The 17,207-nt window shown below is 43.8% G+C and overlaps 1 protein-coding gene across 1 annotated transcript in view; it reads right to left on the bottom strand.

Annotated features, from left to right (window-relative positions):
- The window catches only part of cngb1a (cyclic nucleotide gated channel subunit beta 1a), a gene marked incomplete at both ends in the record, with an annotated part of 52,675 nt that overhangs the window by 1,715 nt on the left and 33,753 nt on the right, over window positions 1–17,207 (bottom strand). The window contains 20 exons of the mRNA XM_084005408.1: window positions 1,734–1,880; window positions 3,539–3,657; window positions 4,317–4,400; window positions 4,759–4,856; window positions 5,185–5,344; window positions 5,588–5,729; window positions 6,360–6,482; window positions 7,230–7,294; window positions 7,477–7,563; window positions 8,566–8,616; window positions 8,694–8,902; window positions 9,354–9,566; window positions 9,719–9,867; window positions 10,118–10,204; window positions 11,001–11,154; window positions 12,608–12,647; window positions 13,306–13,456; window positions 15,594–15,710; window positions 16,384–16,425; window positions 16,780–16,917. Coding sequence (XP_083861534.1) covers window positions 1,734–1,880; window positions 3,539–3,657; window positions 4,317–4,400; window positions 4,759–4,856; window positions 5,185–5,344; window positions 5,588–5,729; window positions 6,360–6,482; window positions 7,230–7,294; window positions 7,477–7,563; window positions 8,566–8,616; window positions 8,694–8,902; window positions 9,354–9,566; window positions 9,719–9,867; window positions 10,118–10,204; window positions 11,001–11,154; window positions 12,608–12,647; window positions 13,306–13,456; window positions 15,594–15,710; window positions 16,384–16,425; window positions 16,780–16,917 — 2,376 coding nt within the window. The remainder of the gene's footprint in view (window positions 1–1,733; window positions 1,881–3,538; window positions 3,658–4,316; window positions 4,401–4,758; window positions 4,857–5,184; window positions 5,345–5,587; window positions 5,730–6,359; window positions 6,483–7,229; window positions 7,295–7,476; window positions 7,564–8,565; window positions 8,617–8,693; window positions 8,903–9,353; window positions 9,567–9,718; window positions 9,868–10,117; window positions 10,205–11,000; window positions 11,155–12,607; window positions 12,648–13,305; window positions 13,457–15,593; window positions 15,711–16,383; window positions 16,426–16,779; window positions 16,918–17,207) is intronic.

Here is a 17,207-nt window from a genome sequence, read left to right as displayed (position 1 = left end):
AGGAAGACTGAGACACGAGGATGAGTTAGAGGAAGACCGAGACACATGGACGGATAAGGGGAAGACATGAGGACGAGTTAGAGGAAGACTGAGACACGAGGACGAGTGAGAGGAAGACATGAGGACGAGTTAGAGGAAGACCGAGACACATGGACGGATAAGGGGAAGACATGAGGACAAGTTAGAGGAAGACTGAGACACAAGGACGAGTGAGAGGAAGACCGAAACACGAGGACGAGTTAGAGGAAGACAGTGACATGAAGAAGGAAGACAGTAAAAGCAACAGTTTGTATCCTACCAGCACATACAGCACCTCCATCCAGTCTGCTGCACCATGACCTGATCCACTCCAACCCTCCACTGATCCACTCCAACCCTCCACTGATCCACTACAACCCTCCACTGATCCACTACAACCCTCCATGCTCTGACCCCATTCTGGAGTGTCTGCAGCAGGAAGTAGACCAAAGATTAAGACCAGTCTAATCTTGTCCAGGACAGACGTGACAGATCAGACGAGGGTAGGAAGATGGAGCTGTCCAAGAATGATCAGGCTAATTGGGTCGGTATTGATTTCACAAAAAATCACAAAAAACATCACAAAACAAGCAAAAAACTGAAAAAAGCCAAAAAAGTGTGATTTCCTGTCAAGTTTTGTGATAATTGGCCCAAAGGTTATGGAGTTATGGGTATTGTTTTCCAGAGCCATGTCCCTCTGATGTTCATTGGACAATATCTTCTGACAACAACCATATTATGACAACCTTTTGCAACAACTAATCAGCTAATCAGATCAGATGATCAGATCAACGGAGGAATTAGCAAAAACATGTTTTTCACAAAATTAAAAATGGCAGAAAGATTCGGTAGGTGGACCTTAGTATTCCGAATTGCAACTGTGTAGAGCACACTCAGTCAGCTGCACGTGTGGCAAATTTCATGTAAATTGGAGTACTGTCGCCTCACAGCGAGAGGGTTCCAGGTTCGATTCCTGGCTCGGGTTCGGGTTCCTTCTGTGTGGAATTTGCATGTTCTCCCCGTGTAAGCGTGGGTTTCACTCCGGGTTCTCCGGCTTCCTCCCACAGTCCAAAGACATGCAGGATGGGGATAGGTTGATTGATGACTCTAAATTGCCCATAGGTGTGAATGTGAGCATGAATGGTTGTTTGTCTCTACATGTTAGCCCTGCGATAGACTGGCGACCTGTCCAGGGTGAACCCCGCCTTTGCCCAATATCAGCTGGGATCGGCTCCAGCCCCCCCGCGACCCTGAATACAGGATAAAGCAGTAGACGATGGATGGATGGATGGATGGAGATAAGGTGTGAGGGGCGTGGCCTAAAAGGCATTTGGTGGCTTTTTTTTGTGGCCGAATATGAATCCTCTAAATTATAAAACTTTTCCCCAGGCCCCATGCACACACCAATTTTGCTTAGGTTTTTTTAATGCTATGGCCCCAAAAAGGCAATTTACTTGAATAATAATAAATGACAATAACAATAGGGCCTTCACTGGCCCGACGTTGTCGGTGCTCGGGCCCTAATAACACTGTTGTATATGGACGATGCCGGTAGTTCCTTCGAGCAGAGCTGAGCTCATAAACTTTAGAAACAACTCCAGTTAACCCAGTCAAACACTTTCTCCTCAATCAAACATATTTACCAGTAAACCACCTGGTTCTGGTTCTATGACCCATAAACCAGGCATAACCAGGGGGACAGGACTCTGTCTTACTTGGCCTTCTTGCGGAGTAGTTTCTGAGACTCTGGATAGTGCACCAAGATCTCTGCCAGGTCCTTCTTATCCAGGATGAAGAGGTTGGCGAATCCATGCGCCTTCACATTGGCCGTACGTCGATTCCCTCCGCCTCCTGCCAGCAAACTGACCAATCAATGAAAAGACAGATGTCACAAAGGTTCAGAAAAAATAGACAGTTGACAACTTTAAAGTCCAATTAAATCACAGGAGTCTCCGTTTTTTCTCAGTGGAAATATTTTATCTAATATTTTAGAGAGGAGGACGATCTGTCAGAGAAACATGGACGCTGATAAACGTAACATTCAGTGTCCGCCGGCTGATTGATCTGCTCCCACTCATGCCTTTTCTTTGTTATGATGCCGTCTGTCTGAAATACAGATCAGGAAAAAACAAGATCCTCCTCTATTTTATATAGTGACATCACCAAATGTTTCCCCACAGTTTGTAGTTTAGTTATCTCACCCTAACTACGTAGTTTAGTTGTCTCAACCTAACTACAGTATCTAGTTTTTTTGTTGTGTTGTGTTGTGTTTTGTTTTGCTTTGTTCATTAACCACATTGTTTATTTCCCCAGCAACGAGTTCCAGCTCCTCTGAGAGGAACCTGAGGCGTTCCCAGACTAGATGGGCTATATAATCCCTCCAGCGTTTTCTAGGTCTACCCCGGGGCCACTTCCTAGTTGGACGTGCCTGGAACACCTCGAACAGTAGCCGTACTGATGGCATCCTGATCAGATGCCTGAACCACCTCAACCGACTCCTTTCAATGCAAAGGAGCAGTGGCTCTACTCAAAGCTCATTCCAGATGTTCAAGCTCCTCACCCTATATCTCAGGCTGAGCCCAGCCCCCTTATGGAGGAAATTCATTTCAGCTACTTGTGCCAGCAACCTCTTTCTTTCAGTCACTACCCAAAGCTCATGGCCATCAGTGAAGGTTGGAATGAAGATGGACTGGTAAAACGAGAGATTTGCCTTCTGACTCAGTTCCCTAATCACCACACCAGTGCTGCAGTACGTCACATTCTGAAGGAGCCAACAGAACCACATCATCTGCAAAAAGCAGGGATGCAATTCTGATGTTCCCAAACCAGACACTCCTCTTCCACCGGTTGCACCTTAAATTCCTGTCCATAAAAATCACAAACAGGATTGGTGACAAGGAACAACCCCGGTGTAGGCCAACACCTACTGGGTACATGATTTTGTGCCGAGAATACGGACACAGTACTTACTTTGGTCATACAAGGACCGGAAGGCTCATTGAAATTTTGGGCCCTGGTGCCCCATATTCCTGCAGTGCCCCCACAGGATGCCCCAAGGGACATGTTGTACGCCAACACCCTTAGATCCTCAAAGTGCTATCTCCAGGGTTCGACAATATCCCCAGTCCGGGTCTGCAGTTCGTCTCCCTTGCTAAACAGAGCTTGAGGAAAGTGTTGCTTTACTTTTGAGAGTCTAACAGTTTGCTAGAACCTCCTTGAGGCCAACGAAAAGTCCTTCTACATAGCTTCCCTGAACGCCTCCCACACCCTGTTTCGGCATCTTCTGCACTCCTAACAGCTACTTCCACAATAGAAGTTTTAAACATGGACCACTCAGATTCCATGTCCCATACCTACCCTTGCGTGCCGCTTGATTTACAGAGCAACTGATGCTGATGCCTAACCCTGCCCTGCCACGAGGTGCTTGGCAGTCTGCCTAAACTGGGCGAGGTAATGCAGCCTTTATTGTGATGTTTCACCAGGGTATCCTGTGTTCCTCTTAGTCGTCTGCTTCTCTGACCTGATCTCTCCAAACACAGAGCCGGATCTGATGGTGACGAACACCGTCTGCAGGTCTGGACCGCCCACCACCTGGACCTCCCCCTGCTTAATGATGTACATCTCCCTTCCGATCTCCCCCTGACACACAAACACACACACACACACACGGCAGGTCAACATACATCTTAACAATGTCTTCATGTCTGCATAGACACCAACGATAAAGGGACACAAAGATTAAAGATGCCATAAAACATGTTCACTAAATCCTGGACTAGAGGCAGTAGAAACCATAGTAGTCCTACTCAGCTCTTTTCACACTTTAAAGAGAAACTAAACCTAAAGTAACTAACGTAAACCAGAGGTCTGTCTGAAGAGATGCACAGATATAGGAGCTATATGTAAATTGAAATTATATGTAAATTATATGTGATAATGTAATGAAGGGGCAGGACATGATAACTTAAGCATAGCTTCCTCCTGTCCCTCCTCAAAGATGAAAGATTTTATTGATTTGTCTTTTTGTATTTTTCATAATTGTATGATGTATTTCATGTCATGTAATTATTGTACTTTGTATTTGAGGAAAATAAAGATCAACTCAAATCAAATCAAGAGGGAAATTAAAAAATGTATTAGCAGACCTAGTGCTAATCGCCAATGCTAATGCTAGCATGATGAGTGTTGTTGTGGTTATGATGCTCTAAACGTCTGTTAAGGTGACAACATGCTGTGTTCAATTCAAATACTTTGAAGTTAAATGTGACACACGCAGCTTCCAACAGGTGTGTGTTCACCTTCTTGCAGACAAAGTCTCCGGGCAGGTAAACCACAGACTTGAGCCTCGTCAACATGTCAAACACCATCTGTCTGTCACAGCCCTGAGACAAAAAGACACATAGACTCTGAGACTCTGGGACACAGAGACTCAGGGCACAGAGGCTCAGGGACATAGAGACTCTGGGACACGGGGACAGAGGGACACAAAGACTCATGGACACAGAGAATCAGGGACATAGAGACTCTGGGACATGACGATAGAGGGACACAGAGACTCAGGGACAAAGAGACTCAGGGACAGACTCTGGAACATGGGGATAGAGGGACACAGAGACTCTGGGACATGGGGACAGAGGTACACAGAGACTCTGGGACATGGGGACAGAGGGCCAGTGGTTGACACGGCTCCTTCAGGATGTGACCATGTAAAAACCCAATGTGTTTTTGTGCCTTCCTGACCTGAAACAAGGCGACTTTGCTGACGATGGCATAGTTGACGTCCACAGCCATGTCCTGTCTCATTTTAGCAGGAAGCTGCACCAGCAGCTCCTGTTCATCTGCAGAGACAACATTACAGTCTGAGTGGACCTGAGCTGTACTTTCCCTTTTACTATGGTGTGGTTACGAGGTGTGGTACTACTACTACTAATACTACTACTGATACTGTTCCTACAACTGCTACTAACTACTAAGAATGTGTTCAAAGTTCAAGAAGAACTATAATCATTTTTGTCAATTTATAATTTATTTTATTTATATTCTTCTTTTCACATTTGATTGTGTCCTTTAAATATTCTTCTCCTACTGCTGAACTTTTGATCTCACTGGTTTTTACCTACTGAAGTCAGACTCGCATTAACATTAAGCCAAACGTTTGTTCCTTACCCAGCATGCCTTGGCTCTTCCATGTGTAGTCGTACCAGGTCTTGATGCGGTTCTGGACCTCTCCTGGGATGTTGTAGGAGTTCATGTATTTGACTGTGCTGTCCATAGAGGCCCGGTAGTAGTTCTCACCGGCTGTCGCAGCACCGACCACGTCTCTCATCTGAGACCATCACAGCAGAACCAGGACCGGGACCAGGAACAGGAACAGGAACAGGACCAGGACCAGTCAGGTGAAACACAGACTATTATCTCACTTAATCTTTTCAGACAGATCGGAGTCATTTGCATTCTTTGTTTAACTGTACCAAGTTTATTATTATAAATGGTACCCAGAATCCCTAAGCATGTCTCTACTAGCAGGTGTCCAGAAACAGGAAGTGAAACAGTCTGATGGTTAACTGACCTGGCCGATCATGATGGAGAACGCAAAGACTCCAACAAAGTAGTTGATGAGCTGGAAACAGATCTCGAAGACGGTGGTGGGGTCTGGAAGTCCTCCGATGGTGATCAACGTCTTCACGGCAAAATAGTAACAGCGGATATAACTGGAAGAAAATGTTAAATGTCCTTACAATGGTTTTATAGTGTAACATAGTCCCGATGAACAGAATAAAGTACGCATACGCAACAAACTGCGATGCACTGTGTTCTGACACCTTTCTATCAGAACCAGCATGAACTTCTTCAGCAGTTTGAGCTCCACTAGCTCGTCTGCTGGATCGGACCACACGGGCCAACCTTCGCACCCCGCGTACATCAATGTGTCTTGGCCCCCCATGTCCCTGTCGCCAGTTCACCGTTTTTCGGTCCTTGGACCACTTTTGATAGGTCCTGACCCCTGCAGACCGGGAGCACCCCACAAGAGCTGCAGTTCTGGAGATGCTCTGACCCGGTGTTCTAGCATCACAGTCTGGTCCTTGTCAAAGTCACTCAATCCTTACGCTCAACCTTTTTTCCTGCTTGTAACACTCAACTTTGAGGATTGTTCACTTGTTCCCTAATAGACCCTGCCCACTGACAGGTGCCATAGTAACGAGATATACAGGGTTAATCACTTCCCTCATCAGTGGTCATAATGTAATGTCTGATCGGTGTGTATACAAATATATATATATATATATACACACACACACACACACATTTAGTGGAGCAGAAACCTCACAAAGTTGTCTTACGCATTGCCTTTTCCATTGTAGACCCACTTGGTGGATCCCAGTCCTTCATAGTCGGAGCCCCAGTAGAAGAGACAGGCATTGATGTGCAGAGAGTACAGCAGGTAGGTGGAGGTCCGGATCACCCTGAGACCCAACAACAACTGGAATGTTACATTACACTTCATTAAGCTGACGCTTTTATCCAAAGCGACTTTCAATAAAATCAGTCAAACGTGAGGGAACAAACCCAGAAGAGCACATCGGCTTCTAATAAGAGGTGGAAGGAGTGGAGGAGCGGTACTGCTAAAACTACTACCAACACCAAATCCAGATGAAGCCCAGATCCTGGTCTGCTCCAGATTTCTGCCTTAAGTCTGTTCAGACAGTGTTTTCTCTCCATTATGTGGCGCTGTAACTCTTGATTAGGACTTTCAAATTCATTTGCCCTGAAAATTCTGACCCTGTTCTAGTCCTGCTCTGTGTGGAACGTGTCCTGAGATAATGATAGTGATATGACACTATAAATCAAATTGAATATCAGCTTTTATGCTGATGAAACATTGTTTTATGTTGCTGTGGTTTATGCTTTTTCCTTGTTTTGATGCATTACATAAAACATTCTACCACGACAAAACAAAATGTTGATTATTGGGGGAAACTCTGCTAAATAACTTGAACCAGCATGTTTTTGTTATTAAAGTTGACTCTAAACATGCAAGAAGGAGCAGGTCAGGTAGTTAATGAACAGCTGCAGTAGGCTGCAGTAGTCTGGCGTTAATGACAAACTATACACTGGTCGTCCAAAACTGTTCCCAAACACCTTACTGATGTTTTCAGATACCAGAGACTTAAAGTTGTAAGTGGATTTTGTTGAGATGAAATTGTCCTCACCTGTAGATGTAGGCCTTCTTCATCACAGCTTCCATTCTGTCATTGAACTCAAAGAAAGCCATGTACTGCAACAAAAGATAACATATCTATGTGTCATCAACGTTACGTGATAAAGTCCTGTCCCATTAATATTTTTGCTATTTAAAGCTCTTGCAGCCTCTCACACTCAACCATAAACCAGGTGAGGGTGCTGGTCTAAGGTCTGGACCAATATGAACATCTACATGAACATAAAAGACGTCCTGACCTTCAGCAGACGAGGGAACCTGAGCAGAGAGTTCACTCCAGTGAAACAGTAAAGTATCTCCATGGGAAACAGACTGATCACGTCCATCTGTAGAGATTCACACATTCATCAATAACAACACTTACATACTTAGATAGAATGTGGATCCTTTATCTTTCTCAAGTTTTAAATATTTGGATGCAGCCTTCAAGTTTAATAATCCAGAACAATTAAAAAATGAATTGTATTCAACCTGAACTGTTCTGGCAATGCAATGTATTATTATAGTATTATTAAGTAAATGTCATTGTCAATGTCAATTTAATGTTTTCGGAGTAGCAGACCAGACATATCTGATAGGTGATGAGTTTGATGACAGACAGTCAAATCTTCATCATGACTAAAATCATCAATTCTTTCATGTCACTCAGTACGACTTTCAAACTGTAGACAACAAAACCAACGTTAGATTTAGACATCAAACTAACGTTAGCTTTGGACAACAAAACCAACGTTAGCTTTAGACAAGAAGACCAACGTTAGCTTTAGACGGCAATCACCAACGTTAGCTTTAGACAACAAAACCAACGTTAACTTTAGACAACAAACCAACGTTAGCTTTAGACAACAAGACCAATGTTAGCTTTAGACAACAAAACCAACGTTAGCTTTAGACGGCAAAACCAATGTTAGCTTTAGACAACAAAACCAACGTTAGCTTTAGACGGCAAAACCAATGTTAGCTTTAGACAACAAAACCAACGTTAACTTTAGACAACAAACCAACGTTAGCTTTAGACAACAAGACCAATGTTAGCTTTAGACGACAAAACCAACGAGGTCTGGTGGTCTAAGTCCTGTGTTAAGCCCGGTCTAAGCCCCCCCCCCCCCCCCCCCCCCCACACACACACCATCAGTAGTCTTCGTCAGTATTGAATACTATGTCAACAGATGTGGATGTTACAGTCACATGATGAGTTAAGTTCATAGTCCACCATGACCTACTACATCAGTTGGGGACCCTGGCTATGGTGGGTCTGGTCTGACAGGCGTTATGTATTTACTCATCCATGTGACATTAACTAAAGTTTTATCTGACAGACTTCTTACCTTAAATCTCTCCGTGGTCATGTAGTTTTCTCTCATGTCCTTTTTATCACACTGAAATAAAACAGTTCCAGATTAAAGAAGCTCAAATAAAAGATTTAGATTGATGTAGTTCTGTCGACGTCACTGACCACGATGTCTCCTCCACGGACAAACTGCAGTCTGGGCTGGAAGATGAGGATGTCGGCAATGTAGATCAGGTCACAGGTGTAGTCCATCAACAGCCACAGGTGGATGTTGTCAGGGGTTTGGTAGGGGAATGCCCAGCGGACGGGGATCAACCACACGTTCCAGTTCCAGGCTGCCACAACACAGAAAAGCCAGATCACGTAGATCAGGTCTGTGGAGACAGGAAGTCCTCGTCTTTCACAGGGCTGACATGTAAAGACAGAGAGGTAACCAGTCTATCCCCATCCTGCATGTCCTTGGACAGTGGGAGGAAGCCGGAGAACCCAGAGAGAACCCACACTAACACAGGGAGGACATGCAAACTCCACACAGGAGGAACCCTAACTGGGACTGGAACCCAGGCCCCTCTTGCTGTGAGGCAACAGTGCTACCTTCTACACCACCCTATTTATACATTAGTATAATTGATATTATTTTACATAATTATACTTTTACTTTTGGTACTTGATTTGGATGATAATACTTTTGCAATTTCATCTAAATTCTGAATGCAGGACTTTTACTCATATTTCCATTATTTTTTTATCAGTTAGTTAGTTAGTTAGCTAGTTTAATGGCAGATTTAGTCCTCCATATAAAAGTGTATGTCAAGGAAGGCTGACCAGTGAAGGGGTCGATACTGGAGGGGAAGCGATAGTCCACGATGGATCGGAGCCAGTCAGGCATCGGGGGCAGTTTGGGTAGTTTGGGAATTTTCACTGGACGTCCCAGAAGTTCAAAGGGGAGCAGAAACTCCTCCTCTTCCTCCTCTTCTGCTGCTGCAGGCACTTCATCCTTCTTCTCTTCTGGAGGAGGAGGAGGAGGTTTGCTCGGGGCTGCAGAAATCAGACAGAATCAATATGACGGTGTCCTTTTGATCATTTAGATGATATCAGACTCTTGATTGCGCACTGTTCCTTTAATTCTCATTGTGTGAAGAAACATGATAAAATGAGGAAAACAACACGGGACATGAAGACAAACTAACAGGCTGAAGGACTTTCCTCCTCAGACTCATCCGGGTCCAACATCCGGTCTTTTTGCTGCTCTGTCCGACCTTTAAACAGCCTGACGAGTTCACTGAGACGGTCCTGGACCACCACGCTACCGGCGCTGGCTGCTGACAGAGGACGCAGCCTGCAGGATGACAGGAGGACAGTCAACATGGAGGCAGTTAACATGGTCAGTCAACATGGAGGACAGTCAACATGGAGGCAGTTAACATGGTCAGTCAACATGGAGGACAGTCAACATGGAGGCAGTTAACATGGTCAGTCAACATGGAGGCAGTCAACATGGAGGACAGTCAACATGGAAAACAGTCAAGTCAACATGAAGGACGGACATGAGGGGGGGGGACGAAGTGTGCCTGCGTGGTTTGTCTCACCCGTCGTCTGCATTCAGCAGGTCTCCCTGACTGAGCCAGGTCTTCAGACCGGACCTCAGTTCATCATCCTCCTCATCATCTGCAGCACTGAGGGGGGCAAGCAGGAGGACATGAGGACAACAACATAGAATAACAAATAGAATTAAAACCCAGTTGGGGTGAGGGGGTGTGGTCATGGTGCTGAATTAAAACCCACTTGAGGTGAGGGGGCGTGGTCATGGTGCTGATCTAGGAACACATATTTTGGACATTTTGTATATTTTATGTATTTTGTGTATATTGCCAAAACTGAGTGCTGCTAAATGGTGCATCATTGTCTCAACAATGACAATAAAGATATATTCTATTCGATATATTATATGGACGATGACAACAAGCTCCATGCTTATAGTCCTGCTAGCTCAACAGCTAACCCTAGCCAACAACTAATGCTAGCTCAACAGCTAATGCTAGCCACATGGCTGCAAGAGAACTGGCCCAAACTTGAATATTGGACATTGCCACTGAAATTGTGGTTTTGAACTCGATTTAGGGTAATAAGTGAGATGTGTGTGACTTCTCGAGAGGGTTTGACTACACGGACGGAGGAGAAGGTCAACTACATGGAGGAAGGAGAGGGTAGACTACACCGAGGGAGGAGAGGGTAAACTACACTAACGGAGCAGAGGGTAGACTACACCGACGGAGGAGAGGGTAGACTACACGGACGGAGGAGAGGGTCGACTACACCGATGGAGGAGAGGGTAGACTACACCTACGTGGCAGAGGGTAGACTACACGGACGGAGGAGAGGGTAGACTACACCGACGGAGGAGAGGGTCAACAAGACTTTTTACAGTGTGTCGAGCATCAGGCCAGAAGCAGACGAAGAAATGTTTCCTACCTGACATTTGACATTAGGATACTCAGATCGCTGAACCCTGGTTCTGGGGTTGTGATAATTTTGGGGATGTTCAGGCCTTTTCCCTGCCCCACATCCTGATCCACATCCTCCACCCTCAGTACTGGAGCTTCAGTCACACCTGGACCACAGCTCCCTGAGGGACAGACAGACAGACAGACACACTGATGGATGAGAGATAACACCTCCTCACACCACCTGACCGAACACAGATGCTGTGTTGTCTCAGAGTTGCATCAGGATTCAACAACTCAATGGAACACGTTTCCTAGTTAAACTGACCTACAAGGCTGTCAACGGAACCACCCCGACCTACGTGCAAGTGCTAGTTAGACCTCACGCACCAGCTAGAGCACTCCACTCACTCCACAACACCTCAGCTGGCCGGCTGGTACCAGTACCACGTAGTACTCATTACTGTACTGTACTGTACTCATTTGTATGTACTGGCACTTACTTGCACTTTGTATCTCAGCACGTATCTCTGTCGTATACCAGCTACAGGTTAACTGCTTGAAACTTGTTCCTGTGAAATCCTTACTGTACTGATATATACAGTATATATATAGAGAGAGATATACACAGTATATATTGAGATATAGATATAAGTTAATTTAACAAAGCACAGCACAAACATCCACTTCCTGTTAGGTCACCTGACGTGTGGTCAGCTGGCAGCTGGTGGTGAAGCAGAGCAGAGCATGATGGTAGTGATGATGAGGAGGATGTGGGATGTATACATACAGAGGCACTTTTAAGTTTTCCTTCTACTCTAGAAGGTTTCTTGAAGGCTCTGCTGGAGGAGGGCGGGGTTAAGGCTGCTGAGGATGCTGGGAATTAAGGCGTGTGAAGCAGCTGATGATGCTGGTGCAGCACTGGCGCGCCTGCTTGGGGAGCTGTGACAGCGCCTGGGGGAGCTGGGTGAGCTCCAGCGGCAGTGTGGACAGTTTGGGGTGGGTGAGGTAACGTTCATGCATCAACTTCCTGCAGCTCTCCAGACACTCAGCAGCGCGAGGGAACGGAAGCAGCAAGCTCTTTATTGGAAAACAAGTGTCGGGCACTGGACAGAGAAACAGGCAGAGTCAAAGACCAGGTCCTGGAGGACCAGAGACCAGGAGACTCATCTAACCCCATCAGTCTTTCCCTCTTGTACACAAACTGATCAGACTGTCAATCAACATATCAATAGTGATTATGAGTCTCTGCAGTTGAGCATCACTGTTCTTTATTACTGTTATTGTGAACTATTCACCCTACAGATGTGACTTTTGACCCCTACAAAGGTTTTTTCCTCACCAATGTCACTGATTAGTTTCTCTTCTGAAATGATCAATCAGACTTAACTCCTGTACAGTTTCTCTGGAACTGAAATTATAAATGGATTTATAATCAGTCGTAAATCTGAACTGCAACTATTCTTTCATATAAATGTTCGCTTTCTGTCCTCATTACTCTAAAAGAGAATTTAAGAGGCTGAAAAATGTTACTAGGAAGGAACAGTACCTGGAAGTGAAACTTTAAATTTGTGTTGAAAATATTTCTATTCACCTGATGAGTTTGTTAGTGAAATCTAAATGTTCAGCTCTCACCTCCAGATCCACCTCCAGCCCCACCTTCAGCTGCATCGCCCTGACAGACGAAGAAGAGAGAAACATATTTAAATGATCTGCCAACCATGTAGTCATAATAAATAAAACATAATTTACAGAAAGCATGTTTTGTTGAGTATTCATTTACTGCTATCAGAATTTTTATAAGCAGGAGTTTGTTCAGGTGTCAACACTGAAAGCGCCATGAAATAAAAGAGTAAGTGGACCTTTATTTTACACTGAAATGAAGGTTCTTCATTTAATGATCTTACATAATGGTATCCTACGGTAAATATTCTTCATGTTTGAATAAGAAACAATATGACCCACCATGGTTCCGTTGTAACAACTTGATTTTTTTTTGACAGATAAAGTGTATATCTTTTTAAAACTTTATTAATCAATCTCTTCCAAATATATCACAATGAAAATGGAACCACACTCAACCTTTACAAATTGTAGTCAGGCTTGAACAAAATTAGGGGAATTGAAATAATAGGATTAAGGCTTTGTTTAAATTCCTCAAATTCTTTGGCCCCCCCCGAATCCACCATGAACTCCTGCTACACAGAGGGAGGTGTAACTGTATCTGACGATACCGTTTCATTGCAAGAGCACGTCGTTTGTATGTGAGTAGGCTGTAAAACTGCTCTAGAGACGATGTATATGTTACGTATCTGCTGGGTTAAAGACTTCACCTGATTGGTGGTTACTGGACCTTGTGACTCTCGTTGGTGGGTGATGGTTTGGGAGTCTGGAGTCTGCAGATCTCTCCTCTCTGATGCTGGTTCCAGATCTGTTGATGAAGGGGTCCCATCGTTTTCAGCTGGACAGACGTCCATCATGCTCCTGGTGCAGATGGCGATGAAGCGTCATGAATAAACATCCTGAGAAACTGGTGTTCCATAGTTTTAATCAGAGGTTTAGTTGTCTGTATATCTGTTCAGATGTGTTAATGTATAACCTAACCCCAAGTCAACAAAAAGGATTAAGATGAGTCAAGGTATATATCAACACTCAGTTAGGACCATTTTTTCTTCAGTTACTGATTTCAAACATTAAAAAGTTAGGACTTCACCAATGTCATGCATCATCTGGAGACCATGAATATTGACACATGTCATTGAATGAGCAAAACTTTTTCAGACATGCCAGATATGTTCAGGTTCTCCTAGTCATCTCACGATCTTAATGTTTCTTTATGCTTTCCCTCCCTGTGTGTGTTGTGTGTCCTTAGTTTTTCTTTAGCTGTGTGTGTATGTGTGTGTGTGTGTGTGTGTGTGTGTGTGTGTGTGTGTGTGTGTGTGTGTTGCGTGTGTGTGTGTCCTGCCTGGGCGTGGCTGACCTACTTCCTTCCCTGTCAATCTACCTACACAACTGTATGTATAATAACTATAAAACAACCACTTTGGTGAGAAAAAGCACATACTGACTGCAAGACACAAAGCTTCTGAAGAATAAGACATGCAGCAGATGGTTTAAAGACATTATCTAGAACCAAAGTCCTGCCCTAGTTCCTCGCTAACTTTGACCTAAGAAAGCTTGCTAACATAAATGGAATTGGACCTTGTAATTTCATCAAAGATATAACAATAATTTAATGAGAAGGTAACAACAACCACAGCTTCCATTAGCTTTGCTAGGGTTTGAGACCCATTTTGATTAAAGGAAACTAGGGGACGAATGTGATCCAGGCCCACGTGTGACTGCCATGTTTCATGGTTATCAGATCCAGTTTGCAAAACTATTGTGGGGCTGGATCTGAGTGTTAAAACCTGAAATTAGGCCACGTACTTGGGTCAACTCAGTTGTGTCACACAGTCAGGCATGTCTTCTCAAGCCTGTTTTGGGCCAGATACCAATTCAGCTTGGAACATGGACTGGAAGAAGTGCTGCTATTATATCCTACCACATACCATCGTCGGCAGATGCCTAACCTTTGATGACATACTTGTTGAATATTTTAATCTATTGTTTTGTGTTCTTTTATATTGCTCAGCACGACTTTCAAAGTAATGTATTTCAGTTGAAAGTATTGTTGGTGCGTGAACCAGTGTTTCCCACAGAATCAGATTCTATTTGTGGTGGTAGCCTCCCAAATAACTGAACAATATATACAGTACCATTGCTTCACATTGTGTCATAAGTAAAAAACATATACAGTGAGTTCTTGATTGCTACACTGTTTCAAATAACTGAAAAATATACAGTGCTCCATTGCCAACACTTTGTGTCAAATAACTGAAAAAATATATATGAGTCCATTGCTCCACTTTAAGTGACAGTTCCACGAAAGGGGCTGATGCGCTGCGTGCAGCTCTACAATTATGTAAGATTTTACACATTTTAAATAGTTAGAAAAAATAAAATCAATATGTGGCAGGCCACCACAAATAAATCAATGTATGGGAAACACTGGCGTGCAAAAACGTTAGCTTCAGACATAAAAACAACATTAGCTTTAGACAACAAAACCACCAAAAAGTTAATTTATGAAAACCGTCACCAACGCATCACTTCTCGACAACAATTTGGGACTTGCGGTGTCAAACACAACCTACACAGGAGTGGAGAAAGTTTATGGACCCAGGTTGTCCTGTGGGGGAGGATGGAGTGCAGAGCCCTCTTAAACTATCCATCTCGTATTTTGCTAAGGCTCTATGGGCAGCCAATGAGTAGAGAAAATCCAATTTTGACAGAACAATTTTCGACCTTGTATTAACAAGAACAAGAGCTTCAATTAGGGCAGGACTTCAGCTTGCTCTAAAAAGTAAAAAGCTTCTTAGATCTGGTACAGTACAAGTAGGCTACAAGCTTGGGCACAGGAAGTAAACAACCCATACCAATTTATAATATCTTCTTACAGAACTCCACAACAGGATCAGAAAACATTCGTGTAATAAATACATTAAATCATAAGATGCATGGGAGCGTCCGTCCATCTTACTGCAGAGACAAACCTTTATCTAATTTTGGCTCAGCTTACTCGATAGGTTTTTTGTCCTTCTCAAAAGTGGTCTGGTTATTTTCCTCTTTTACTTTATTGTCCCCAGGACTCCTAATGTCTGTGATGTCCTCATTTTCCTCCTGCAGATTCTGCAACCTGGACAGTGGGCAGCGAGGGACAAACAAGATGAGCCCCCCGTAAGACCCAGTTACCCAGTTCAGCTTATTGTGTCAGAAAGCGAGGAAGAGATATACAGGATACCACATAAAGTGTGAAAGTAACTCAAAGCTGATATGGATATTTTGTACTTCTTGATGAGAGATATCTGAACTGAAGACTTACACATGAGAAGGTTTGGTGTGAATGTAAATGTGTCCTGTGACCTGTGACCTGTGGCCTGTGGCCATTTGTGTGTGTTTTGCAACCCATGTGTGTTTTGCGACATAGGTGGGGTTTGTGACCCATGCAAGGTTTAGTTAAACATCTGAGTTTACGACTTCCATCCCTGTGAACTGAGTGAAAACACACCCACAGAAGATGGATAAATACCATGTTTGTCTCACAACACGTTGAGCCTTCACTTTGTAACAGACCAGCATGTTGCTCTGTGAATTCTCCTCTTGATCAAGATTAAATCCCTGTTTGGACCTTGAGCTGACTCCGATCTCCTTCCTCCAGTTCAAAACCATCGGGTAATTATTTTAACAAAAGCAGTCAGTAGTGAGTGATGTAATGTATGATGTTCAAGTCAAGCTGCAGCAGCTATGAGCAGTACACATAGAAGCAGTGTGTCAGATAGCAGCAGGGTGTTTGATGAAGATGGACTTACTCTGGATCGTCCTCATTTTCCTCCTCAAGGATGTTGGGCAGTCTGAGGCAGTTGAGGACAAACAGCAGGACAGGGTCTCAGGTTGATAAGGATTTTAGTTGTTTGTCTCTATCTGTACATCTAGTGTATGTGGACTGCAAGTATTACGTGTCTTAAACTGATTCTGTCTCAGGTCCAACTTTTCTTGAAAGAAAAGAAAATTCTGCCAATATAGTGCGAGACATTTTCACGACGCATTTTGTGTTAAAAATGGCACCAAGCTAGCTCAAAAGATTCAAGCTCAGAATAAAGTTATGTCTTATTATTTCTTGAAAAGCTGACAGTTTGGGGTGCAGGGTTTTGACTGGACAAGATATGCATACATTTGCTGATGTGCTGTGTGTGTTTATGACTTACTGCTCATTGGGCTCTGGCAGAGTTTCTAGGGCGACCTTAGCTGGATGCTCGACCTCCAGCTGTCGGACCGCCTCCTCTGCTGCCTTCCTGGCCATCTCCTCTGCGATGCGGGCTGCCTCCAGACGGTCCTGCTGCAGTCTGTATAACAGGGAATAGATCAGATACTCACCAAATTTAAGCAAATTACAATTTCAGAATCAGAATCAGAATCAACTTTATTGGCCAGGTTTGCATAACAAACAAGGAATTTGACTCCGGTTAACCTTTGCTCTCAAGTACAACACACAAATAACACACAAAAATAGAAATAGAAAAAATAGAAATAGAAGTAGAATAACAATAGGGCTTTGCAGCCCGACGTTGTCGGCGCTCGGGCCTTAATAAGGGCAGTAAGCTATGTATAAGAATAAATGAATAAATACAGTATA

This window comes from Eutrigla gurnardus (assembly GCF_963514095.1).
Source record: "Eutrigla gurnardus genome assembly, chromosome: 1".
Lineage (NCBI taxonomy): Eukaryota > Metazoa > Chordata > Actinopteri > Perciformes > Triglidae > Eutrigla > Eutrigla gurnardus.
Note: the sequence above shows the minus strand (reverse complement) of the source record. Positions and strands in the feature narration are given on the sequence as shown.